The 27,207-nt window shown below is 40.3% G+C and overlaps 1 protein-coding gene across 1 annotated transcript in view; it reads left to right on the forward strand.

The window, feature by feature from the left end:
* Positions 1-22,817: 22,817 nt before the first annotated feature.
* Efr3a (EFR3 homolog A) overlaps positions 22,818-27,207 on the forward strand; it is an 88,497-nt gene continuing 84,107 nt past the window's right edge. The window contains exon 1 of the mRNA XM_032916112.1: positions 22,818-23,023. Coding sequence (XP_032772003.1) covers positions 23,014-23,023 — 10 coding nt within the window. The 5' untranslated portion in view covers positions 22,818-23,013. The remainder of the gene's footprint in view (positions 23,024-27,207) is intronic.

Raw genomic sequence — 27,207 nt, forward strand, 5'->3', positions numbered from 1 at the left:
AACTTTAAATCCTTTTCTGAAGGACCTGCCTTGCAACCAGCTGGTACTAAGGGGCTCATGTTAAGACTCATCAAAGTTGGTGACATCACAACAGACTCTACAAAATACACAGCATAAGGCTCAAGGACCGCCTGCTTCAGTTTTTAGTTAAGAGTGAAGAGATTTGACAAGGGTAATGTTCAAAGATTCTTAAGAAACCAAAGATATGTTTGTACATAACTCATTTTAGATAGGGATGAATTATCTTGCTGGCAGATAGCAAAATGTTATTCAAGAGTTACAGCACTGTAAACATAGGTTATTAATAATTGTGAGTGATAAGGGTCAAGAATGGGAAATTGAGATGAATATAGAAATGCTCCAGGAAGTCATTTGTGGCTTTTTTAATACTTATACTCACAGGAAGGCCTAAAGCCACTGGCAGAAGTGTAACCACATGAGGCAAAGGGGAAGAAAGAAGAGGAAAAGGAGGTACCAAAAAGGAAAGAAACGGGAGGTGGGGAAGAAGAAAGTACATGAAGATGAGCAGGGTGGTGTGAAGACTTCGCAATGGAAGTTGAATAGCCTCTGCAGGAATGAGACAGTGTTTGGAGAACAGAATACACAGCAGAAGTGAACTACATCAGAATGAAGGGAACACACTGCTCATCCAACAGTTGTATACTTAATACTTGCCTGTACCCAATGTGTGGAAAAGCCAGTATGGTCCTTTCCCTTGTGGAATGTTAAGTGCAACAAAAGAAACAGTTTATCTTAAAGGCTACACATTATTGGAGAGTTTTGCAATACTATGATGTTGATTTGGGAAAGTTAGCCTGAACCAGAAACATCTAAGGTGCATGTGGTTATCTGCAAATGCTTCTACCTGGCATTTAGGAGGATGAGGATACTGAAAACTACTTAACCAATACAAATGTCAGACTCGAGCCTGGCAGATGATAATGATGAGAGTACCTTGCTGGGAGCAGCCTCAAGATGGTGGAAGCAGCCTTCATGTTAAAAAGCAATTGTATTTTGACTTTATGTTAGATCAAAGCAGTCACACCTAAGCCTGCACCTGCAGTTTTGCTTGAACTCAATAGATAGAATAAATCTGGTTGTCAGGTCGCTTAGCACTAGTGGTCAGGTCACTTGGCACTGGTGGTTGGGTCACTAAGCAAACTATCCTTCTGTTACCCCCACTGGCCGATTTACCCAGCCAATATCCTGCTCATCGAGCCAGACCCATTCTTTGGTGGTTACCTACCCCTCCCCACATCTTACATCTACCAATATATCTTCTGCCTGAAGAAAGTTAAAAATTGTCAGCTTGATTAGACTTCTTGACTTGCTGTCTGTTTTTTGCATCTTTTGTTCCCCATTCTCTCCTAGGTGGACCTCAGACCCTGGTCGACTGCCCTGCGGGTCAGGGCAGTACCTGGTCATGTGTTTAAGAAATCTTCACAAGCTGTATAAAGTATTATGACCCATGCTTGAGCTCCACATTCTAAACTCATCTTCATTCAGGAGGCAGAAGACAAAGATCTCATTTTGTCCATAATACCCCTTTCCTAAATCTTCAATGACAATAGAATTGTACATATTTGCCATCCTTTTGTAAGGCAGCATGTTATTCTTATTCACAAGTGATATACTGTAGGAAAGGAAGAAGTAAGAGGAAATTACCATCAAATGTGACTGTGAAACTTTTATATGGAAGTTATAAGTCTGGGATTTTGATGTCCATGGAGGAAAGCAGACTAGTGTGTTCCCCAATGATACCAAATGTTATTCACAAAGCATTTATTATACTTCCTCTACTTTACGTTATCCTGGAAAGTTTTTTATTTGTTTTTGTTTTTTTTTTTAAATGCAGTTCAGGTGATCACAGTGTTCCTAGAGATAAGAACTATGATGTTCCTGTCAAACAGAAGCCCCTATAGGAGTTGCCCACACTTTTCCTCATGGCTTCCCATGCTCCTATGTTTTCCATTCCTATGAATTTAAAATTCATCCCACCAATGGAATGGTCCTATTTAAGTCCCATGCCTTGAAAGGGAGCTCACACCTGAAACTGGATAGTCAGAAACCAGAGGCTGGATACACCAGGAACCTAGGATAGAACTAAACACGGCCCGAAAAAAAAAGTCAATAAAATGAACTGATTCCTGAGATATTCTGCTATACTCATAGATTATTGCCTAGTCCAATTGTCATCAGAGAGGCTTCATCCTGCAATGGATGGGAACAGATGAAGAGATAGATCCTCTAGGCAAACATTAGGCGGAGCTCAGTGAGCCCCATAAAGAGGAAGAGGAAGGATTGTAGAAGTCAGAAGGTTAGAGGACAACAGGAAACATGGCCCACAGAATCAACTATGTGGGGCTGATATGGCCTCACAGAGACTGAAGTGACAATCAGGGAGCCTATATGGATCCGACCTAGGTCCTGTGCATATTTGTTATGGTTGTATAGCTTGATCTTCTTCTGGGACTCTTAATAGTGGGTGTTGAGGTGTCTCTGACTCTTTTGCCTGCTCTTGGGTCCCCTTTTCTCCTACTAGATTGCCTCTTCCAGCCTCAATATGAAGGGATGTGCTTAGTCTTAACTTGTTATACTGAATTTGGGTTGGCATTCCTGGGAAGCCTGTTGATCTGGTCAAGGCATATCGAAATTAAGCTGGTGTATGTTTGTCTTTCATTTGCGAATCCAGAGGGCTCTGGTGGGTAGCTGGAAGAGTGACCAGTGGAGACCCAAAGCAGTTTAACTAATTCACCACTACACGTCATTGTTCTTTCTATGTATGAAGACAAGGAAAAGATGAAGATCCATGAATTTGAAAGAAGCCCCTTACGAGATATTGAACCTGCTGCTGTAGTGATCATGGACTTCATAGCCTCTGGAGCTATGGGGAATATATTCTGTTATTTATAAGCCATATAGTTTGTAGTATTTGCAATATCAGGCAGATCGGAGGCATGTATCAGCACAGTGAGATGAATACAAAGACAGAGGTAATACACTCCCTGAACACAGAGCACTTACCCATTCGTTCAGCTTGTGAAGGGAACCCAGCTACCAGCAGAATCCTAGATAAGGTTAGTGTATAGGAAGGATCTGATTAGTGACAGGCATTGGGAAGATAGTCCAAGTAGAGAGATTATGTGCCAAGGCTAGAAAACAAGAGACCTTTAAGAAGGTTATGAGGGCTGAATTTATTATTTTGAGATAGGATTTCTCTATGTAGCTCTGGCTATACTGGAACTTACTATGTAGACCAGGATGGCCTTGAGATTCTCTTGCCTCTGCCTTCTGAAAGCTGGGATCAAATGTGTATGCCACCACACTGGGCTTTGGGTTGGAGTTTGAACAAAAGATGCAAAAAAAGCAAAAGACAAGAGAGTATGTAGACTGAAGTCATGGTATATTAAGTTCATCCTAAGTACCTGGAATGTACTTAAAAAGCCATGAGGCACCAAGAAAAATGTTTGTCAGAGAAGCAACATGCAAAGATTTGTATTGGAGGATGGGCCAAGGTGGACTCTCCCCTTCAACTAATTTTAAACCCTTTGTGGCTGCTCTACAATCAGCAAAGATCAAAACATGTCTTAAGGATCTTAAATAGTTAACACTGTTTTTATATCAATTCATATGCATTTTCATAACAAAGGGCCATAGAGGAGACAACAGAAAGTTAGTATCTCTTGAGTTGGTAGTCAGGTTGGTTTCTATTGGGGTTATTTTCTGCTTATATGGCTTCCCTCCTGCTGTGTCTTCATGAGTCTTCCTCTGAACATTTGTTCTCTAATATTCTCTAGGATGCCAATTAGACTGAATTATGGTCCACTCTAATGACCTCATTTTAATTTACTTGTTTATTTAAGACCTGTTTATCTAATTAATCATACTCTGGGGGTACTGAAGGTTAAGTGTTTAAACATACAAATTTAATGATACAATCTATCCTACAAGAGTCTGGACTCCAGCTTCTACCATGTGACGATGCTAGAAGAGCATATCATCAAAGAACTATGTTGGTAGACTCCAATAACCGTCTTCGTATACAACCCAAGTCCACCCTCCCCATGGGTTTTCCTTTGTCTTTTGCAAAGACCTGACCCAATTTCTTCCCTAATTGTATTCCAAGTCTTGATATATTAGAAATTATTGTATATCATAATCCCTCATATAGATATCATTTCAATCTGTTCAAAAGAGAAACTCTTTATACAAGCTGACCAAAACAGAACAGACCTTTGCCCATCTCATCCCATATCTCCCACTTTCTACCTACTCTCTATGCTCTGATTTGGGCTTTGGCTATCATTCCACCCTTGACTCCCCATGAACATTGTTTCCTTGTAAGAATCTCTCCTTTTGTCTGGAAAGAAGGAAAGTGAAACATTTATGGAACCCTGCCCTGTGCCCTATTGCCCTTGGAGTTCTGGTTTCTGGAACAGTGGCTAGTTTTTGAAATAACAGTTATGATGCCAATTGGACTCCATTGCAGGGTTGAGTTAGAATTGTGTATGTAAAACTGTAATACACATTCTGAGGTAGATAATAATCATAGACTGTTTCTTCTACAGCCAGTGTACGTTGTATTCCATTTCCACAACTCTGCAATTTAATGGCTTAGAAAACTTAGTGACCAAATGACAAATGTTTCTCTTAAGACACACAGCACTATTTTCTTTGAATAGAAGCTCTGTCACCATCTAACTATTTTAGGCTTCTCCATTTTAAGTATGGGGGAAATGAGATCTAGGACATTGTTTGGTGTGATTGATTCTGATAAAGTAGTGGAGACTGAACCACTTTATCCCACAGTGGGGTAATGTAGGCTATTTTTAACAGCTCAGGGGACCTACTGTGGTAGTCTTCGTTCTACTGCTTTGGATGTAATCAAAGTTAATGGAAGATAATGACAGCCCATGTAAGTGGAACATAAAGGATGTACTTCTCCGGAGGAGAAAATCAATGTCTTTGACAAAGTATGGGACCTCAAACATTAGAGATGCTAACTGAGGTCAAAGATAACAGCAAATAAATTCTCATCTGTCATAAATTCCAACTATGGCCCTATGCACAATTACAGTAGCTAGTGCTAAATACTCATTATTCTTTTCCCTCATTGCCTATCTTTCATGTATACATAAATAATGATAATTTCTGTTTTCCCATTCATTCATTCATTCATTAACTTTACATTCTGATTGAGGCTCCCCTCTCCTCCCAGTCTCCCCTTCACACACACACTCCTCCCATCCCTCCCTCCCCTTCAACTCTGAGAACGGTGAAGTTCCTCCCTGGGTACCAACCCACCCTGACACCTCAAGTCACTTAGGACTAGGTTCAGCCTTTCCCACTGAGGTCAGACAAGACAGCCCAGTTAGGCAAGCAGGATCCACAGTCAGGCAACAGAGTCAGGTTAAGCTCCAGCTCCAATTGTTGAGGGACCTGCATGAAGACCAAGGTGCACATCTACTGCATATATGCAGAGATGGGGGCTACCATTGTATGTTCTTTTGGTTCAGTCTCTTAGAGTCCCCCTGGAGTCCAGGTTATTTAACTATGTTGGTCTTCTTGTGGAGTTCCTATCCCCTCTGGGTTTGTTAATCCTTCTCCCAACTCTTCTACAAAACTTCATGAGCTCCTTCTATTTGGCTGTGGATCTTTGCATCTGTTTCAGTCAGCTGCTAGGTAGAGCCTCTCAGAGGACAGTTATGTCAGGCTCATGTCTGCAAGCATAATAGAGTATTATTTATAGTGTCAGGAATTGGCTCTTGCCCATGGGATGGATCTCAAATTGGGCCAGTTATTGGTTGATCAGACAATTCACTTTTTGTTCTCTGCCCTCCAGAGTTTTATGAGACATAGCATTGGTGTGATGATTTACTTCATTGATTATTTCCAGAGAATACAATATATTGAGAAAAGAATTCCAACTGGACTAGAAGAATAAAAAGGATCAGACACCCTAGACTTGGAGTTAGATTGGCAACTAAAATGATATGGTGGTTTTCTCGTGGGATGAATACTTACATTATATAAGATGAAGTTGTTATTAATTGGTTGATTTTAATGGCAAAAAACTTGGGGAAAACAAAGCAGTTATGTTGATCTTGAGCAGCCAAATGTGCATGTTTTGTCTGTCTGACATCTAAACTTTTCTATGTATAAAGAATTGCTACAAGTTAGATTTAAATTGTCTCCAAATGATGGATATTAAAGGCTATTGGGAAATGTCAGAAGATGGAGCCCAGTGAGAAGTGCTTTGGTAACTTGGGCCTGCCCTTGGAAAGGACTATGTGGTTCTGACTTTTTTCTCATTACTTTCTGGTCACTAAGTCAATCTCATGGTCTTTGCCATGATCATTTGATACCGTGAGAGGATGCTCAGTCTGAAACTGTGGATTAAATAAGTCTTTAACCTCTGTAAGCTAATTAATCTCAGTGTTTTGTTATAGTGAGAGAAAGCTGACTAACACAGGAATCCACCCCTGAGAAGCAAACCTTTCTTCTACTAGTATCGTACAGGGAAGCTCTATGTCTTGCCACCTATTTTATCAACTAAGTGTTTGACTTCCTCAAAACTCTGAAATAGAGAATTATAATGAAAATGAAAAGAGGGCAGGGAAACCTTTGAGTATTTGCTTAGAATAGGTGACAGCAGACAAAGCAGAAGATATTCTAAGCCCTAGGCAAGCCCACGAAACTCTGAAATAGAGAATTATAATGAAAATGAAAAGAGGGCAGGGAAACCTTTCCGTATTTGCTTAGAATAGGTGACAGCAGACAAAGCAGAAGATATTCTAAGCCCTAGGCAAGGGTAGCATTGTTCAGAATCAGGGCTCAGAACAATACTACCAGGACTGCAGGCAGTAGTCCTGTGACCGTGTACTAGGCCAGTTTCACATACTAGGGTCCCTGAGTCGAAACCTTGAGCTTTGCTGATTATTCTGGGAATTATCTAGTATTTTTAAGTGCATTTTTTTCACTTAAATCTTTGGGAAATGATTTCCGATTATTGAATTTAGTACTGAGCCTGATACATAGCCTTCACTTTGTGAGTATTCACCATGTGTCAGATGCTATTAGCTACTAAAGATGTGGCTACATACAGTTTACACTCTGGAGCAGGAGACAGCAAATGAGTGATAGAAAGCATACATCAGCAATGGATTCTGTTGACGTCTGCATGTTTATGCTTTTTCAAAGTCCATAACATTACCTTTTCTTGATACCAAAACTCAAGTGTTTAAATGATAAAGAGGGAAAATCATATTTATAAATAGGAATAGGGTGAATTTCACCACAATGATCTTTTCTCCTTTATATTCATCTACTATTTATACATCCCTTGTAGCTGGCATGCATTTCTTTTAAAACATCTTTTCTTCTAGACTGTGTGTACTTCTATTTTCCAGCTGGAACCACTGAAGGCCCAAAGACTGTCAGTTAAATTAAAAAATACTTTCCACCAGCCTATATCATCACAATAGCAGTGGAAACTGATGGTAGCTTGTAAAATCTTACGCTAAATTTATTAATGTGTCTTTATATGATTTAGATTGTATGTTTTGTTTTTCTGTGAGTATAATGCAGGTCAGACCACGGTAATGTCAGTTTTGTTGAATATGAGAATGAATAACTCTGGTGCAAACTACTCTTAAAAGTTTGCAATTGAATTAGATCATTTTTAGGCTGACTAAATGTCTAAACTCTGGCACCTACCTAGTTATATAAAATTCTATTCCCTTATGTTTGTGGATGAAAACTCATATCCACAGAAATCCATGACATTTTCCAACTTCCCTCCCCATACAGTCTATTCGTCATGCTGTGTTTATCTGAGTCATCTAATGGTCCCTTATGTTCAGACTTCTGTATCCCACCAAGCTTGCCTTTTGTAGTGCCATTAAAAGTGTGTCAAACTTTACTGTGGTTTTGCATAATTAGTTGAGAGCTAAGTTTAATATCAAAATTGGGAGGGGGGTGTTTTCACCTGCCACTTTTCACAAACCATTGGAGATTGTCACAGCAGGCCATCCTGTCCTTGGGAGGTTTTATTTCTTTTGATTTTGCTCACAAATCTCTGTTACTAGTCTTTTCTCTTTCCAAAGTTTTTCTTCCTCATTTGTTTGTTGATTATTCAATCACAGATGCTCTGATATTACTAGTGGTCTTCGTTGGAGATTTCTCTAAATTATGATGATGTCCAGGTTCATTAAAAAAAATAAAAGCAGTCCCAACTCTTGTGAGGTTGGCAGTTGGAGGTAAAAACTTGATATGAAAATGGAAGATACCCTTAGAAGCGCTCACCTGTTGTCTATTGAAATTTCCTGTAGTTTCTGAGAGATTCTTGTACTTCACTCCTTATCAAAACCCAATAGATCAGACAGGGTGGAGGGCACATTGAATAGAAAGGGATTTACTCAGCTCTAAGTCTTGGGACATGATTGCTTCCTTATTTTCTCATAACATCTCAAGCAAAACCGCTCACCTCCACTGCTGTAACTAACTTTTGGCTTTCTGGATCACTAGGTCATATCCAGGTGGACAGGGGACTGAGCTAAGTCATGGGCCCAATGCCTCTGTAGAACCCAGGATCCTTTCTTAACATGTTTCTCCTCATAGGACAAGAATATTCATGCAATAGCACAATCAAATATAATATTATTCATGTTTACTTTTAAAGCAAATTAACAATCATTTTTTGCTCGAATAGTATTCGAAAACCAATAAAAAACAGTTCATGTAGGGAATATCTGACTTACAAAATAACATGCCACCCACTTTGCAATATGCTGTTTTAAATTTGAAGCTCAAAGAAAAAGTATTTCAAGTTCTGCTTTGGAGCCATGCTGCTGTCACTCTTTATTTAAAACCTACTTTTAAGTTGCAGGGATATGTTGTGCCATAGAGTTTGAAGACAGGTGAGTCAGAATGGCATTTGCACAATCCAGGCCCACTGTGGACTGGTTGACAGAAGGAACATGTTCCCTGGTATAAAACGCCTTGCCCCATTCCTTCCTTTCCTAACTCCTGCCTACCCCGCCCTCCCCTCCCCTTCCCTCCTTTCTTCTCTCTCTCTCTCTCTCTCTCTCTCTCTCTCTCTCTCTCTCTCTCTCCTTCCCTCCTCCTCCTTCCCTCCCTCCTTCCCTCTCTCTCTCTCTCTCTCTCTCTCTCTCTCTCTCTCTCTCTCCTTTCTTTATCCTTTTCCATTTCCTGTCCTCCTGTTCTCTCTTCTCTAGTTCTTTTCTCTTCTTTCCAAGCCAGAGGCTGGGTTCAGTATTGTAGCTCAAGCAGTCATCTTGCCTCAGCTTGTGGAGCAGTTAGGGCTATAGGAATATGCCACTAAAACTAGCTACAATCCAACTTTTTAACTAGTTCTTTTAAGTAACTTCCATATAGAATGGTAAATTAAGGGATAAGCCAGACATACGCTAATTGCACAAAACCTTTTGGAATTCATCAAGAACTCCAGAAATTATTGTTGAACCAGACAAGACTTTGCCAGAGAGCATTCTATTGCTGACACTGTTTACAGCAGTCAGCATGTAGTCAAAATGAAAGAGCAGACAGAGTTTAAATGGTTTTGTTATTGCTATTAGGTTCTCTGTAACCTGTATACCACTTTGTAGGGTGTATCTTAAATGCACCTACCTACGGGCATGCCATAGAGAGGCAGCCCAAGCCCCTATGTAATAAATCGACCTATGGACTTGAATATCTCTTTTATCAACTTAAGTTGCTTTGCAGCACTTAAAATTTGGATATTTTTTGAGTACTCATTTAAGGTCTGCCTCACTACACTGTTGTCACTGTGAATCAGTGGTCCTTATGTCTTGGCACCCAACATGGTACCTTACACTACACTACACGTTGTACAGTGTTCTAAGATTTTATTTTAAGCATGTATGTGGTTCATGTTGGGGAGAGAGAGAGAGAGAGAGAGAGAGAGAGAGAGAGAGAGAGAGAGAGAGAAGAAGAAGGAGGAGGAGGAGGAGGAGGGAGAGAGAGATTGGGGACAAATAGATCTTGTTGCATTGTTCAGGATCAGAAAATAATTTTTAGGAGTTGGTTCTTTCCTTTTACTGACAGAGTTGCAGATCAAACTCAGGTCATCAGTCACAGCACACAACACATACCCTTTCCTATATGTAGGCATCTCTCTGGCCCCCAACTATTTTGAATGGATGGATGGATGGATGGATGGATGGATGGATGAGTGGATAGATGAATGAAGAGTGTTCAGTCAGCAGTAGCCATGATGATAAGATCAACTGTCAATTATACCAAATTATCCCAAAACTAAGAGGATGTCCCCCATGTATCAGCTCCCTCACTCTAAATAAAGCCTTGAGAGGTCAAAGTTCATGAAACAGATGTCCAGTGATGAGAACTACAGCCCGATACCCTTTGTAGTAATATAGATAAGAAAGCTAAATATAAATAAGAAAGCTAACCAACACTGTTTAGCAACTTAGTGACATAGTATTGGGACCATGAGAATAAAGTTCGTGTTTCAGATGCTTAGGAAATTAGTGACTTGTTCAAAAAGACTCCTTAGTCTGGGGAAGGAGGAATAGGGCTGATGACAGCAATGCCTCATTTTGCTCAGTGAGATGCAAGAAGTACTTTTTTGTTGGGGGTACAGACATACTCCTCACAGGCTACAATTGTTCTCCATATTCTTTTCCTCTGCTTTTCTATTTTAATGGATTAGAAGATTTCTTCAACCAAAGTAGCTCACAGCCATGTCCATGGCAGAAATCAGGATGCTGGTATAGTGTCGGGAGGAGGGAAAAGGCCAACAGTAGCAACTGCTAGAAGATGTGGGAGGATGTGTTGCCCTGTTAGTTCTCCACGTGGTACTTGGCCCTCTTAAGTCTTCCTGATAATCCACAAGATTCACCACATGTTCTCAGGCAGTGCGAAAGAGTGAGAGTGATGCATTGATGGACTGGTAAGAGCACAGCCATACACATAGCATCAGCATGTCCCCAGTTCTATACAAAAATTTAAGACACTATCAGGTCCCTGTTGGGTAGTGTATTTCCTAAGCCTAACTAGAGTACCCAAAGGGATGTGTCCTGGACAGCAAAGACCAGTTCTCAAGTATCCCTTAGCAACATTTTCAATTTCAGAGAGCTTTAGAATCATTAAACATTAAAGGAGATTCTCTTTTTTACAGCAGTCATTTTGAGGCAGAATCTGACATTCTTCATTGCACCATGACAGAGTGCGGGTCAGTCTTATCTGAGTAATCATTTTCTCAAGGACTCTAAGGGCCTCTCTTCCTGAGCAGGGTGAGTGCTCACCAACTAACAGATTCTTAAACTAAAGAGAAAACAGCAAGACAATGAGTGATTGGAGTGCTTAAGTCAAAGTCATCACCATTAATCTGTTCAGAGGCCCCACCTTCCTATTAACCCTCCCTGGATTTGGTGAAGAGACTCAGTGGAGTGGGAATCAATAGTGTTCCATATTCAGTTAGGAGAAAATGGAAAGCGTCTTGGTACTCATAAAACAACATCACAAATCAGTCTTACACTCAGGAGCCTACCTTAGTCCATTGGTGCCTGTGTAACAAAGTGCCACAGTCTGCATTAACTATAAAAAAAATAGAGGTTTGCTTCTTACCATTCTGAAGACCAGGGACTCTAAGGTGCTTCTGTTGGCACTAGGACCTGATGAAAGCTTTCGTCGTATATGATGGAAGGGCCAAACATAAACATCAGAGCCTCATGTGGCAGGCGAGTAGAAGGACAAGAGAAAAAAATCTTACCCTGATACTTAGAACAACAATCCATTCATACAAGTGTATACACATGGAGGTCAGAGGTCAAGCTCAGGCCTTGCTTCTTGGTCCTGTATGTATGTATGTATGTATGTATGTATGTATGTATGTATGAGATAGGGTCTCTCACTGGTTCCTGAGTCTCACCTATTAAGCTAGACTAGATGACCAGCAAACTCTAGGTAGGGATTGTGCTGTGTGTGCCTGCACAGTGCTGAGATTTCATAGGTGAATACCATCATGCTGATCTTAAAATAAAAGTTAATGGGTACTAGGAATCAGACCCAGGTCCTCAAGCTTGGACAGGAAGTATTTTTTTTTCTTTTTTTTCAGAGCTGGGGACCGAACCCAGGGCCTTGCGCTAGCTAGGCAAGCGCTCTACCACTGAGCTAAATCCCCAACCCCGACAGGAAGTTTTTATTAACTAAATTCTCCCCAGGTTCCTCGGCACTTCTTGAGGGTCCTATCTTTTATTACTACCATAGTGGTCATCTACAAGAAATTTGGAAGGAACACATCTAAACCAAAACAGAAACAAATGCATTGTATATACAAAGAGTATTTTGATCTTAGAGTCTAGACCTTTGTCCTTAAAATAATCTTCAGTGAATTTACTAAAGCACAGCTTACTCTACTAAGCAAATGATTTACAAGCTGTATGGACAGACAGAATGGTCTAGAATCTTAGCCCTATTTCTCTTTGATTCAGCTTCCTTATTTGTAAAAATGGATAAATGATCACTATCTCATAGAGCACTAATGAGGAATAAGAATGAATTTTCTATTAAATGAAGTACTTTGAGAATGATCAATGCAATTTACAATGATCATGTTAACTTTATCTCTTACATGTAAGTACAGTTTTAGGCAGATGGATTTATATTATATTGCCCATTCAAGTTAACTCTATTGATGGCTTCAATTTATGGTCTGCCTTTCTGTATCCTTCTTGCTCTCTGATTTTTATTTCCTCCTTTTCGATGACAGGTAACGCCACATGATCTGCTTTTGCAATAAGCCTTGATTAAACCAAAGCTTGAAAACTGCTGCATATCAGCACTCTCTCCTTTGGAACCCTGCAACTACCAACTAGTGTGGTGAAAGATGAAAAAGATCCATCTTTGTTGTCCCAGACGACATTATGCAAAATCAGCCATCCCCAATTTAGCCTACTAATGGAATGAGGATGCATAGGTAGACCTGGCCAAATTCCTTCACGTATGGCCCAGATCAGGAGACCTCCCAGAGGACACACAAATCCTAAGAAACAATGGATGGTTGTTGTTTTCTAACTCTTGAGTCTCAACTGGTTTGTCTTATAGCACTGCTATGGCAGGAAGTAACTGATATATCATTTGTTTATTGAAACAAGATGGGTGCTTGTTTCAAGCTTATAACAGTCCAATCAGCTCTTCTGATTCAGGGATAGGGTTAACGGAGACATGTTCAGACTGTATTGATATTTTGAGAGGTGTCTTCTGGTCATCTCTAGTATGAAGTGTACAGAAAGAGAAATTAGCAAGTGAGATATGAGAGAAACAGATCTTTCTGCTATCTTTGACACACTTCCATTTTATAAGCTCAATCTTTAGAGCTTTTGGAATTTCTTCCCATTATCCACATATTCTTACATAAATTCCCTCCCTTTTTAATGCTAGTTTTAAACTAGCTTAAAAGTATCATTGATTACTGAAAATGAAAGTGATTTAGATGTAAATTTTTAATCTAGCCGATTGTCCTATTTTGATAGGTAATAAATAATGGTTCTCAGAGTAGTTTATTCTATCAACATTAAGTAAATTTCCTTTCTCCATATTTAGCCAAGAAAATTTTGGTCCTGACGTATATTGCACTTATGATTTTATGCAGTTTTTTTCTCAATTGTAAAATACCAGGCTTAATTGGTCTTTTTGAAAGGGATAAGCAACTCAGTAATGTAGTCCATAGTTTTTAAGACCTAATAAAGAGGAACACAGATTTATCTATGATGCTACAGGGTACTTTCTTATAATACTCATGAGTGTTTAGGCTTTTTTCACATCAAAGTATTCTTCTGAGTTTAGCTGTGCATATTATGTGCAAAAACATTTTTTTATGAATTTTATCATATAGGTAGTCAGATATTTAGGCTTATAGTGTAGTAGGGTCTCTCTCTCTCTCTCTCTCTCTCTGTGTGTGTGTGTGTGTGTGTGTGTGTGTGTGTGTGTGTGTGTGTGTGTGTGACAAAGATCAGGCTAAGTGTTGGTCCTCAGTTGTGAGCCACCTTGTTTTATGAGTCAGGGTTTTACACTGGCCTGGAGCTTTCCAAATACGTGAGGTTTGCTGACCACGAAGACCCAGGTCTAGTCCTTTCTTTAACTTCCCTGTGCCGAGATAGCAAGTGAGCACTAGCTCTCATGGATAGAACATGATAATGGATATCACGTGGGCTCTCAGGATAGAACTAATGTCCTAATGCAACTGTGAAGCTCTGTACCGACTGAACCATTTTCTCAGTTTCCATATTTCAGGGTTTTAACTACATTTTATATCTGCTTAAATTCACAGCATCATGAGATTTTGGTTTTGTCTTTTCCTTAATTGAATTTCCAACCACATTTCTCAGTGTTAGTTGGAAGCATTGTCAGATGACAAGTGCTAGTTTCTGCGTGATTCAGTCAGGCCAATGCTCCATGCTCTGAATAGTTTATTGCTATTATTACCTGCTTCTTGTAATCGAAACAGAGCATGAGTCAGAGGCATATTTCTACTATTTGCCTCATCACCGACACAAAAGCCTTTTGTTTAAATGCTGCATTATACTGTGGCCATTTAAAAACCAGATGTAAGCAACAATCACAGTTAAGAATATAAACTTATGAAAAATTATGCCACCTCTTCTCCTACTTATAAGAACAACTGTTCTCCTACTTATAAGTCAACTGCAGGGAAGGAGGGATGGTTCATATACAGTGACAAAAACTACTAAACAGACACTTAGACTTCTCCAAAGCTTACAGCATTCAACTGATATCCAACACCAGGAAACTAAGCATAAAAGGAAAAAAAACTTAAAATAAATCTGATCTATCTATCTATCTATCTATCTATCTATCTATCTATCTATCTATCTATCTATCTATTGGCTCAAGGTCTGGCTATGTTTCTTAAACTGGTCTTAGACTCACATGATCTTGTCTCCCAAGTAACTTGTACTGTGTATGCCAAAATACCTGACTAATTCTTATGTTCTTAAACATTTAAAATCTAGGGCCCAAAGAGAACCACAGAGCTCTCAAAGTGCCATCCATACTATTGCCTCTAGGCTCTCTAACAGTGGTACACAAAGAGGATTCCCCACGGTGGTTTCAGCTATCTGCTTGTGATATCTTATTTTATTTTATCTTTTCTTGTTTCTATATAAGTCTACACTCTTTCATTCCATGTCATTGCATATGAATAGGGCAGTCTAGATTTCTACTAAGGTGCTTAGCTTTATGTCCACCTCTTCCCCAGATAAATACCATAACTTGTGATAATATCTAACTATAACAGTATTGCCTTTAGGCAAATTTAACAGGCAGGTTCTACTCAGGTTCCAAGTTATACTTGAGAACAGGGCGTCACAATCAAAGGGCAACAATTGCATGTTCCTCTGGCGGAAATATTTTACATTTTATTTTTCAAAGAAGAGGATAAGCATAAGCAGAATTTATTTGGAAAACAATGGTGAACGCTCACAACCTTCTATTTCTAGCTCATTCTCAAGTGAGAGGCAAACAAACAATAATTGTGATTGTAATTTAGCTTCTAGCCCATAAAAGAGGAATCAATATGAGACCTGCCAGCATTCTTTAAGGAATTAGAAACCAGTGGCAAGTATGTGTCTCTTTGTATAACCGGTATCTGCAGCACCTGATGGACCCATATACTCTTCAGCTAACTCTGTCTTCTCTGGTTAACAGCTGGGCTTTAAGGGCAGACAGATGAGAATTCAAATTTCAAGATTATCCCTCACTTGTATGACTTTCAGAAACTCATTTAATATCTCCAAGTTTTGATTTCCTTATGACAAAGTAGAAGGCAGCAGTGTGTGTACAGCTGTGGGGAGTAGGGTTGGGGCTGTTTCTTTAGTTTATCACAGGGACCATCTTCTAATCCTTCACTTGTCTGTGCTTTTTATCCTTATACACTGTGAGTTAGTGTGTACTTTCTTTTTTCTTCTCCCCCTTTCTCTTTCCCACTTTCCTACAGTGTTCCTTGAGTATCTAATGAATGCCGTGACAGGAAATGAGGCAATAAGTATTATGTACTCCAAGGGTCATGAAATTCTTGTACAGACCCTTACTACCTAGAATGCTGTTGTATTAAAGAGGGTGTTTCCTCTTCCTTTTAGGAAATTCATTCTACTTGGTGTTAAATGCTAAAGCTAGTTGGCATTTTAGTAAATAACAATGAGAGACAATGCTTCCTTCTAATTGTTTAAAATGATAGTGTTTCTTAAGGAAGGGTTTCCAGCTGTTTTGTCTGGTTTAATTAAGAACTTTTAACCTTATTGTTTCAGGATTTTGCTCCCTCTCCACTTGTGGTTCCTTGTTGAAGGCATAGATGACTGAGATGTTTGCTTAGGAAATAGTCAGGAGTGTATGCATTACACAATGTACAGGTTGACTCAGAAAGGCTGGGCAATGAATAGAAGTCTGTCCTTTTCATTTGGTCTCATGACAATTTCCAGTTACTTTAGCTAATGCATGGGTAAAAAAAAATCACTCTGGAATTCAGATGTCTGTAGTCTCAACATGGAGAAGCGTAATCCCCCTCAGAAATGGCCTCATGAGGTATAGGATTGGATGAATTAGATCCCTCGTGCTTCACGTCTTTCCAGTGCCAACTGATCTCATTCATGGTTGATAACAGACATAAAAACAAATGGGGAAGTTAAGATCTTTCCATCAGGTCTAGACCCAGACTGTGCATACTAAATATCATCTGAAAGCCTCAGGATTGGGATCCTAATATTTGCACCTTGGGCCATTCCCATGGTGGCAACAAAGTACAAGCAAGATTGAAAACTACTTGGGGCTAAAGAGATGGCTCAGGGGTTATGCGTACTGTCTGGCAGTCTTACAACTGTAACTTTAAGATCTGACAACCTCAGAGATATGTATGTGGAGGCAACAAAGTACCAATGTGCATAAAATAAAAATAAATAAATTTAAAAAGAGATTGAGAACTAGTGCCTTGGAAACCAAGGAAGTTATTTCTTTATTGACATTCCCAAATTGACAGTAAGTAAACTAGGATTAAAAGTATCAAAGGAACAGACAGAATGTCCTCCAATAACCATGATTTCATGAGCACTGATCAGTTAGCTAGGTTTATAATACCAAGCATGCATTCTTCTTGTTGAGTGGGCCCTAAGTCCAACTAAAGAGCAGTTGGTCACCACCAAGGTATGGGCCACTACCCCTCCCATAGTGTTATTGTGCCATGCTAATTAATTATATGGTTCATAGGCACCATAGCTAGGTTGGTCTGTTGATTGCTTCCCTCCTTTTGAAGCTTACATGGTGTTTTTCTGGTACTATGAAATCTAGTCCTCATGTTAGTTTTCCAACCACTAATTTAGTAAACCAGAATAATCCTTAACAACAATCTATAAACATTTGTCCTTATACTCCCAGGTAAATATGGTATTCACGACTCATGAAGGAAACTCCTCTTCCCAATAGACAGTGACCACCACAGCAAACCAATCAATACACAGAGTGATGAAACTCAGTTACAATGGAGACATCTACAAAATACTTCCATATTTAAGGTTCAGGGAACATGGCAAATATTTGTAAGATCCAGGTATCAAGGCTTTTTCTGAGATTGTGTCTCCTAGAAACATGAGAAACTATACTGATAACATCTCACCAACACAACTGCCCAAACAGGAGTTAAACAAGGAGGCATCAATGAACATGTGGATCTGGATAGGGCAAAAATCATGAAGCCTCAACTCTATACCAAGAACTACAGGTAACTGAGCACAGCTGGGAGAGGGAGAGGTTGTCCTTCCTGGGGAAGAGCACACCAATTGGTTGTCCAGTACCAAATAGCCAGAAAAAAAATACATACAAGTAACATTATATGGACTCAACAGCTTATACTTAGGGATACAAATGAATATACAAATACATGTATTCATGCAATAACAATTGATGAAAAGAGAGGCCATGTAATAGAAAGCAAGCAAGGAGGAATATGCAGAAAGATTTGGACAGAGGAAAGGGAAGAGAGTAATGTAATTAAAATACATTCTCAAAAATAAAATCAACAAGCAAACAAACCAAAAAGACAGAATAAGTGGAAGGCACAACTCAAATACAGGGCTTGTAAGTCTCAAATACATGCAATGTTTGTCTCATAAGAATTGGAAAGCTGTGTCATTAAGTGACGGAGGTGGTGGTGAAAGGAATTAAACTTTCAAAGGAAGAAAATTATTGCTGTTAATACTTATTTTGAAAAATGACTAAACAGTGTGAACATAGGATTACATCTTAACTTTTTGGGAAGATAGTTTCAGGAGAATAGTTACAATTATCTCTTATAACCTGCAAGTTTGTTTCCAGCTGCTGTGCAAGCACTAAGATGCATGCTAATTAAAAATGAATCATTCTAGGGCAGGGTACAGAACCTGGAGCACATACTGGCCTAATCTTGGAGCAGAGCTATTTTGAGGAATTGGGGCTAAAAGCTGATGCCCTAGTAGGAATGTGGACAATGACCTTTCTAATATTATTTTGATCTTTTAATTATTTTCTAAGAAGGGATAAGACACCAAGGAACAAAGGACTTCTATTTTTAATGGCCTATATTATGAAAGTGTACCAGTAAATATAGAAATGAAAATGCCTCCCTATTGAAGTACTAATGAATGTTTTTCTTGATTCGATGCTAACACTTTTCTAAGACTATAAATATAATAAAGGGGCCTTATTATTACAGACTGCCATCAGCAAATAAATGTCTCAGGCCTTCCCAGCAGAGAATTAGGAAGGAGCATGTGCTAAGCTCAAATCCCATTGCCTCTTTGCACACTTCTTTGAAGAACCTGTTACAGTTATTTCTTTGAGTCTCTGCTGCCCATACAAGTCTCATGTGCCATACAAGGCAAGAGGTATTTGAGGAGTACATTGAGGTATGGACACATGGGGGTAAGAAGTACCTTAAGATCAATTTATGACTCTAGGTAATGGACTCCTTTCCTTACAGACCTATGGGCTCTTCTAAGAAAAAAAAATTCAGGATATATGCCAAGGAGAGTAATGACTTGATTTTGAGCATTCTTAATCACGTGAAATACTCACAGGAGTTTGGGAGAATGAACCAAAGTTTCCTCGAGTAAAGGATGCAGGAGAGCCAGGTTTTGAAAGGCCGCTCCATTCCTGTAGTAAGTGAAGAGAAGGGATTTTGATGCTGAGATATAATGAGTTTTAAGCAAAGCATAGGTATAGTTAGATTTGCATATTTGTGTGCTCTGCTTCCTCAATACTCTGGCAAAAACATAATCTCAAATACCCATGGCTCACACACCAACAGAATGTATTCTTTCATGAAGAGAAATCTAAAAGTCCACCCCGTGTTTGGCACATCCACCTTGTTCCTGGACAAGTGATGCACACTGCCATGATGGAAGGGAAAGCCTAGATCTCAAGCCCTACTTGCTGAGATTGGCCAAGAAAGGATAATTGATGGGGAAAAACATTTGCAAGAGGAAACAAGAAAGCGGCTTGGGAGAGGTTAGCCATTTGCTTAATTTATATAGTTCAAGGAGTGGTGACGGATTCATTGCTCTGAGCAGTATGAGATGAGAAGATACGTAGGCATTCCTTGAATCAATTTTTAAAAGCAACAATACTGCTATATGGGAGAAGGGCTACCCAAATCTTATGTGCACTCACTCAGAAAAAGGTATGACATTCCAAATGTTATGAAACTCATGTCTCCTGCCTTTCAACTGCCCTTGCTCAGAATCCTCGGCTGCTGATTTCACTTTTGGCAATCATACAAAACCCAAAAGACCAAGGGGACAAAAAGACAAAGATATTATGTGCCAGACTCTCTCTCAGTGCTTTGGGTTTTGTATCTATTTTTTTGGTAATGTAAGCAGAGATATCTGCTTTGGGGAATCATACCTGCCCTCTAGGGCACAGTGTCCTCCAAGTCTGTCTGTCTGTCTGTCTGTCTCTCTCTCTCTCTCTTTTTCTCTCTCTCTCCCCCTTCCTCCCTTCCCCTTCCCCTCCCCTTCACCTTCTCCCTCTCTTCTGTGTCTCTATGTGTGCCTTTGTTGTCTCCATATCCTTCTTCAGAGGACTCTCACGTCTACATTTAGCAGCTTCTGTCTCTGGGACGATAATTTCCAAAATTTCCTTCCTGAGATCTTTAGAATGGGGATTTTCAATCTGGTATACCCAGCTGGCTTCAGTCCTTTCTACTTGGATGTCTCTCCTGGGTGACTCTTCAAGCTCAATATAGCCAAGATAAGCTCACATCCTATCCTTGTACTGCTCTAAGACAGCATCCCTTTCCAATTTTTCTACTGCTCTCCTGGCACCACAAATTTCCTTGTTCCAACCTTGGCGTTACATAACTAACAGATGCCTCCCTATTGCTTCCAGCTCAGCAGCCAACAAATCCCAGGGATTCTTTTTCAAAAAGTCAAGATCCATCTCTTTCTTTTTCTACAGCTAAGCAGTGCTAAGTACCCAGGAGTCTTTTCTGCACCAGTATTGAGGCCTCCTAAGTGACCGATTACCATCAAGATTTCTATACCAAGTAGCCAGTCTACTCCTCAGTTCTCTGCTACTGATAATTTGATGCTATTGCTCCAATAAAGAGCATAGAATGTTTGTCAAATAATGAATCCAGAGCTTGAATACAAGTTGATTATTAACTCCCCCCCCTTTGTTTTTTTACCTTCACTGTTTTTGTACTCTTAAATAAATAGAACCATACCTTCTTATCTAGAGGGATTAGTCCAGGATCCCCTTGAATACAGAATTGCTTAGATTTAAAGTCCCTTATATACATTATATTACATTTGCATATAACATGCACACATTCTTCCTAATACTTTAAAATTATCTCTAGATTACTTATAACAAGTACAATGTAAATGCTATGTGCAAAGTTGTCATATTGTTTAGGAAAAAATAAGAAATACAACTTTTTGTTCTCGTCACAGGTAAAAATGGTGTTTTTCTCTTATATATTTTGATTTAATTTTGGTGAAGTCTGAGGATATGGAACAAGAAAAACCAACTTGTGTATAGAGTTATTGAATTAATGTGCTTTAGCTCACCACTGTCTGCCAGGCCAGAATATGGGTGTTACTATATACATTTGTATTCCTATTTATAAGTATGGACAGTCTTCCATTCCTTTAAAACTATGTATCCCTGTGGCAGACTATCACTGCTTGCGACAGTATCATTAATATTACAAGGGGAAAAGTATAGGCATACAAACACAATAAAAGTCTTGGGGAGACACGTGGGACTAGAAAATAATTTAGAGGTCCCAGTTCATTGGAGCCTGTCCAAGTTACTTTTTCTGTTACCATGATAAATAATCTGATAAAAGTTGTCGTTTCTTTTGTTTGTTTTTTTAATATAGGGTTCTCACTGTTTAGCTCTAGCTGGCCTGAAACTTTATATACAAATCCAGCCTGACCTTAAAGTCACAGAGAACTGCCTGCCCTGGCTGGAACCAAGGGCTCACACCACCACATTGACTCTCATGGAAAGGGTTTATTCCGGTTTACAGTTCAAGGTTGCAATCAGTTCTGGTGAGGAAGCAGCAGCAGTGAACTTTATTGCAGGGAAGCAGAATAGTGTGTGTGTGTTCTGCTGCTGAGCTGTCCCTTTGCACTTACACAGTCCAGGTTTCCCCCTCTATTGATCCAATCAAGATAATCCTCATGGGCATGCCCAGACACACGGATCCCAGCTAATTCTAGATTCTGTCAAACTGACAACACTACCATCACAGAATCTGTTTAAGTCCAGGCTACATCCTTGTTGGTTTGTCCTTTGCTGTCAGCAAGTGTCTCATATCTTTTATGCGTACTTCCCTTTCACTAGTTCTATGACTCACTCTAAATTGCTTCTACACCTCCTCCCCCTTCCTCCAAGGCCTTTGCTAATTCAAATTCTGCTTTATTCCAAGTTGACTCAAAGAGTAATTGCCCTCAAGTCTTTCTGGTTACTTCATCTTCTTTATCTCCTCCTAAGACTTCATAATCTCGTTTCTTAAGCAGAAAGTTGGCACTATACTCCAGGATATAGATCTGCAAATGTAAGTGTACAGTTACATCATCCCATATGCCGTTTAGCATCATTAGCTCAGGACCTAGTAATATACTCATTAGCAGATTCTATGTCTCCTAAATGAGCCACTTTGAAAACATAGCATTGGATTTCTGGGCATTGCTTTTATTTCTCTAAAAGGGTTATGGGCCTCGTATGGTGTCTGGCCAATGTTATGTGTATTGCCCACATTAGGGATGCTCTGGCTCCAAGGTTGAACCAGATTTGAGACTCCTAATAGATCCCTCAAGTAGAATATTATGGATACCCAGAACTAAGAACAGATTTAGCACGTTCTAAAGGAGGAGACCAAGTCCTGAGGACTGTTTCACTTTGAAAGTTACTGGAAACCCCAGAGGGAAGGACATTTTCTTCTGTCCTCTGAGAAAATGCTCAACCATCACCCCAGGTAACCCTAGTGCATTTCAAAGCATTGGGCTTTCAGACACTGCCAGATGGAAGCTCTGCCAGTTAAATAGATCCAAATGGGAGCCTGGGGAAAGTCACTACACTCAAGACCACCATCCTTACCCTCACAGTTCTAAGGTGACCTTGGGGTTAAACAGAATGCCTTCCTGCTGCCCACACTGCAGGTAAGGGCAGAGTCAGGCAGTCACCGCTTGGGGGCGGAGCTTATAGACTCGGGGGCGGGGCCTCCCAGCGGCAACGCGCTGACGTCACGGGCGTGGGTCGGCCCAACGCGTCGTCGACGGGGCGCGGATCGCGGCCGGTGGTAGCTGTACCCGGTCGGCGTCCGCTCGCTCGGCTATTCGTCCTCCGCCCCGACGAGGCGTCCGTGGCCGGGCTTCCGCAGTCATGCTGCGGTCGACGCGGCTCGCGCTGCCCCTCTGAGTCCCGGGACGGCGGCGAGCGCGGCGAGCTCGGGTCGCCATGCCTACCCGTGAGTGTCGGGCCAGGCCGGGCGGGGAGCGTCGTCAGGAAGCGCTGGTCCGCCTTGAGTTAGTTTCGCTTAGACTTAAGCGTCCCACGGGCCTGGAGCGCGGGATCTCTGTGCACCTCCAGGGAAACTTAAGGGAGAGCATTACGGGAACTGACGGCAGCCCGCGGTGACGGCGCGGTAACGGAGACCAGTGCCACCCGGGAAGCCCGGGCTGGTCAGCTTGCCGCGCGGCCCACCGCGACCGTGGCCCCGAGGTCGAGGCCTGTGCTGCCTTAGGGACTTAGGTCTGAGGGACAGACTGGAGCCCTCCCTGCGGCCCAAGGCCGGGCTGCCCCGAAGTGTGTCAGTCTGACTACTTAGCTGACTCGAACGCGGGTTTGGCTTGCCCGCCTACGGTGGGACTGGGGCTCCACTCATAGCAAGCATCCCAGCTGTCCCAGAGGGAGGATAGGTTTGGAGATGACCCGGTAGTGGAGGCTTCGGGAGAGACACTGTACTACAAGGTACTACAGTTGCTAAGAGTGACCCAGATACTCGCGCTGAGGTTTTAAAACCTGTGGCCCACATTGCTTACGTGCTAACTGGGTGGCTGATCTCGGACGGAGAGGAAGCGTGATGCTGGCTATGGGTTTGAGGGTCTTTGCAAGTAGGACTCTTTTAAGTGTGTCCTGCTATAGAATTTTTAAAGACTTGTGAATGTTTTTCTCGGAATTCCTAACTAGCCCTATTTGGGACCGGGAAAGGTAGTGAGTGTGGCCCCTGCTTGAGCTAAGCGGGAACTATCACCCTACAGCCTTACCTGGTTTCTGTAGGATTTCTAGGCAGCTTCAAATGCACAATTTCTTCTAGTGTTGGATTTCTTTCTTAATAATAGAACTGTTTGCCTCGTAGCTGTGTCAAATCTTTAATATAAAGATCACTTTCACCCCTCAAACACCAAGTGGGTTCTATTTTATTTACACGTTATGCTGTGTTTCTTACTTTATATTTCTGCTCGATTCAGCCAGCCTGGAGGAATATCTTCTGCCATCGTGTTCATGATCATTATTTCAGTTTATTATTTCTGATACTCATGCTCTGTTATTTGACAATCTGAAATTATCACCGTGCCTATCTTCTGAGAAAGTAAAGGGGAGAAAGATAAAGGTCATCAAAAGATGATGTGGATTGTCTTGGTAAAATGCTCATTAACATTCTGCAAAATCATCAAGCTTTTAGTTAGTCCCGTGCTAGCGTTATCCAGTTTCCTACAGAGGATGCTGAAAGTTATATTTTAGGAAGTTTGATTTATTTCCTCTGTCCAGTGAGTTGTGGATGAACCTCTGGTGTCAGATTGCTCACCATGAGTGGAAGGTCAAGAGAGATGTTTGTGTATCATTCCTCAGTTTGTTGCTGTACATCTCCTGTAATTGAAGGAAGATACTGATGTAGACAGAGATTCAGCTTTGAAATGGTAGCTCGTGCTTTTTTTCTTCTGATGGCCAGAGCCCTCCAGGTGTCTGAGATACTTCAGTGAGCAGGAGTGCTTCTTAGACGTCCTATAAGGAGACCAAATGTATAAGCAGAGACCGACACAAGTCACTGTATTATTGGATGCTTTTAGGAAAAGAAATTTATTTTTTAAAAAATGTTATTTAGATGCTCAGCCACTTGACCTTTAAGTGTTTTAGCTGATGAACCGTAATGCTTTTCTACAAAATTGAAGGCTTGAAGAGTATCGCTTTGGTCTCTTGGGTTCTAGAACTCTGTAAGCATCTCACAGATAAATAATTCTATTGTTTTTGTTGTTCACTTGGAATTGAAATGACATTCATAGTAGAAGCTGCCTTCACGAACGTGTGTCTAGGGAATATTGTTTCATTGGAATTGTTGAGTGAGCCAAGGACTCCTTGAGAAAGCAACTGGATGTCTGTAAGGAAGGTCTGACACAGAACAGTTCCTGTCCTTGTCCTTCTGTGTTTAGCCTGTAGTTGGCTGACTGATATCAGGGCAGGGATTAGATGATCTTTTCAAATCTATGTTTAATAGACTGTTGTTAAGCTTTTCATTTCAAAGGCTTTCTAATTTTGTGTATTTGAGTCGGAAGGAAAGTTGAGGTTTCTTAATCCTTTTTTTTTGTTTAGTTTTCAAGATCAGGAAGCAGAGGCACAGATTTTTTTTTTTTTTTTAATCACAATTTCATTTTGTTTTTAGACAGTGGCTCATTGTATAGAGCAGGCTAGCCTAGAACTTGTGATCCTTCTGCCACTGCTAAATAAAGGATTGTAGAAGTGTAACACCATGTATGGATTTTAGTGAGTTTTGATGATTTCTTGAGGTCAGAAATGGAGAACAACCAGCTCTTGAACATATATTTGGCCCCTTTACCCAGTATCCACATTGAACATAGATAATGTTTATTTGTCCTTAGCCAAAGTTGAATAAACTATTTTTTGTTTTACTATAAGCTATATTAGCAAAAATCTAAGCTATGCCAAAATTCTATGAAATTTTTTCTAAGCTTAAGACATTTGCTTATAAAAATGTTCATTTCTTGAACTTCAGTCTTGTCACAGGAAGAAGGCAGGATTCTGCAGATGTGCTAAGTAGATGCTTCATTATAAAGGCACCGATTTAAAGTCTGACAAATTGCTTTTATGAAGGGGCTCCTTAGTTCATCCATATCTCATGCATGAAAACATGTCCAATAAAATGTGCTCTTGTGTATGAGAAATTGTTAGATACTAGCTGGGGTAATTCAAACACTGGACTGTTGTTTGTTATTAAACTGTTTTCTGTGTGTGGCTGGTGCTTTCTTTTGACACTTAGATATCGGCATTGCTATCTGGTTAGGTCTGTTAGACTGTGGTATTGTGGGCGTCCCCCATCCTTGATAAGGCTAATTATATTGAACTGTTTTCACTGTCTTACAGACAAAGTAAAGGACTATGTTCTTGAACTCTTGAGCCAGAATAAACCCTTTCTTCCTTGAATTGATTCGTCTGACCTTTATCACAGGAACAAGAAAAGAAACTTAAAGCCTTATTTAGCAAATGAGGCCAGTGGGCATTTTAACATTGAGACTGTAGGACATACAAACTTATACATTCATATTATTTGGTTTGGAGTCTTGATGTTCATTCATATTTATATCATCATTTGTCTGTGTTTCTTTCCTTGTGCTTGTCCATATTCCCCCCTTTTTCTCTTCAGCCTTTCTTTCACCCAGGGTTGTATTAAAGACATGAGTAAGCAGAGCTGTTTTAAAGACTATGCAAATGTTGAGATCAGGCTGGAGGAGGTGGCAGCCAGAAATGGAATAGTTTCATTTGCCCTTGTAGTGCAGAGAAATGGAATAGTTTCATGTGCTATTGTAGGGCAGAGAAGCAATTAAGGACTGAAACTATGTTCACAGTCACAGTGACTATTTGTAGGAATACTCACACTTTCCAACTTACTGTTTTGTTTTTTTTATAAAGATCTGTTATAATCAGATTTTTACCTGACTTTCCAGGAATTTTTTTTTTTTGATACTATAATGAGAATTTTTCATACTATAAATGAGAATTTTTCAGTCTCTGTACCATTCATTCCTTAGACCAGCTATTTTGGAGGTGGTGGTGGCTAAAGGAGGAAGTGGTAGCGGAAGCCTGTGTTTTATAGAATACTTAGCAACATCTTTGGCTTTTATCTTCGAAGGCCAGTAGCAGCACCTGCCTCCCCACAACCACCCGCACAGTTGTAAGAACCAAAAAATGTTTACAGACATTACTATATATCTCCTGGAGGACAGAATTAAAATTATAGCCTCATTAAGAACTGCTCTAGTTCTAAATATTTAAATATTACAGACCAAGCTGTGTTCACAGCCTGTCCTGCTTTCAGACTATTAGGATGTTCAGCCAGCCTGTGCCCCAGAAATGACTTCTGAACCCAGAGGCTCAGACAGCCTCTAGGCCTGATCCCTTGGAATTGACTCCGATCAGTTTCCTTCAGGGAACAGGATGGGTAGCAACTCCCTTGCAGTATCTCATTTTTTCATCAGGATTTAAGGAATGTTTTATGCATCTCAGTAAACCGTCTGAATAATTGGGCAGATGAGAGGAAGAAGCTAGTTTTTTGGGGGAACTCAGTTTCTACTACTTTATTTAATATTGAATGAGCAACTTAAAAACAAGACCAGCAGAAGCCAAGTTCCTCTAATT

The sequence above is a fragment of the Rattus rattus genome, chromosome 1 (genome assembly GCF_011064425.1).
Source record: "Rattus rattus isolate New Zealand chromosome 1, Rrattus_CSIRO_v1, whole genome shotgun sequence".
NCBI classification, from domain to species: Eukaryota; Metazoa; Chordata; class Mammalia; order Rodentia; family Muridae; genus Rattus; species Rattus rattus.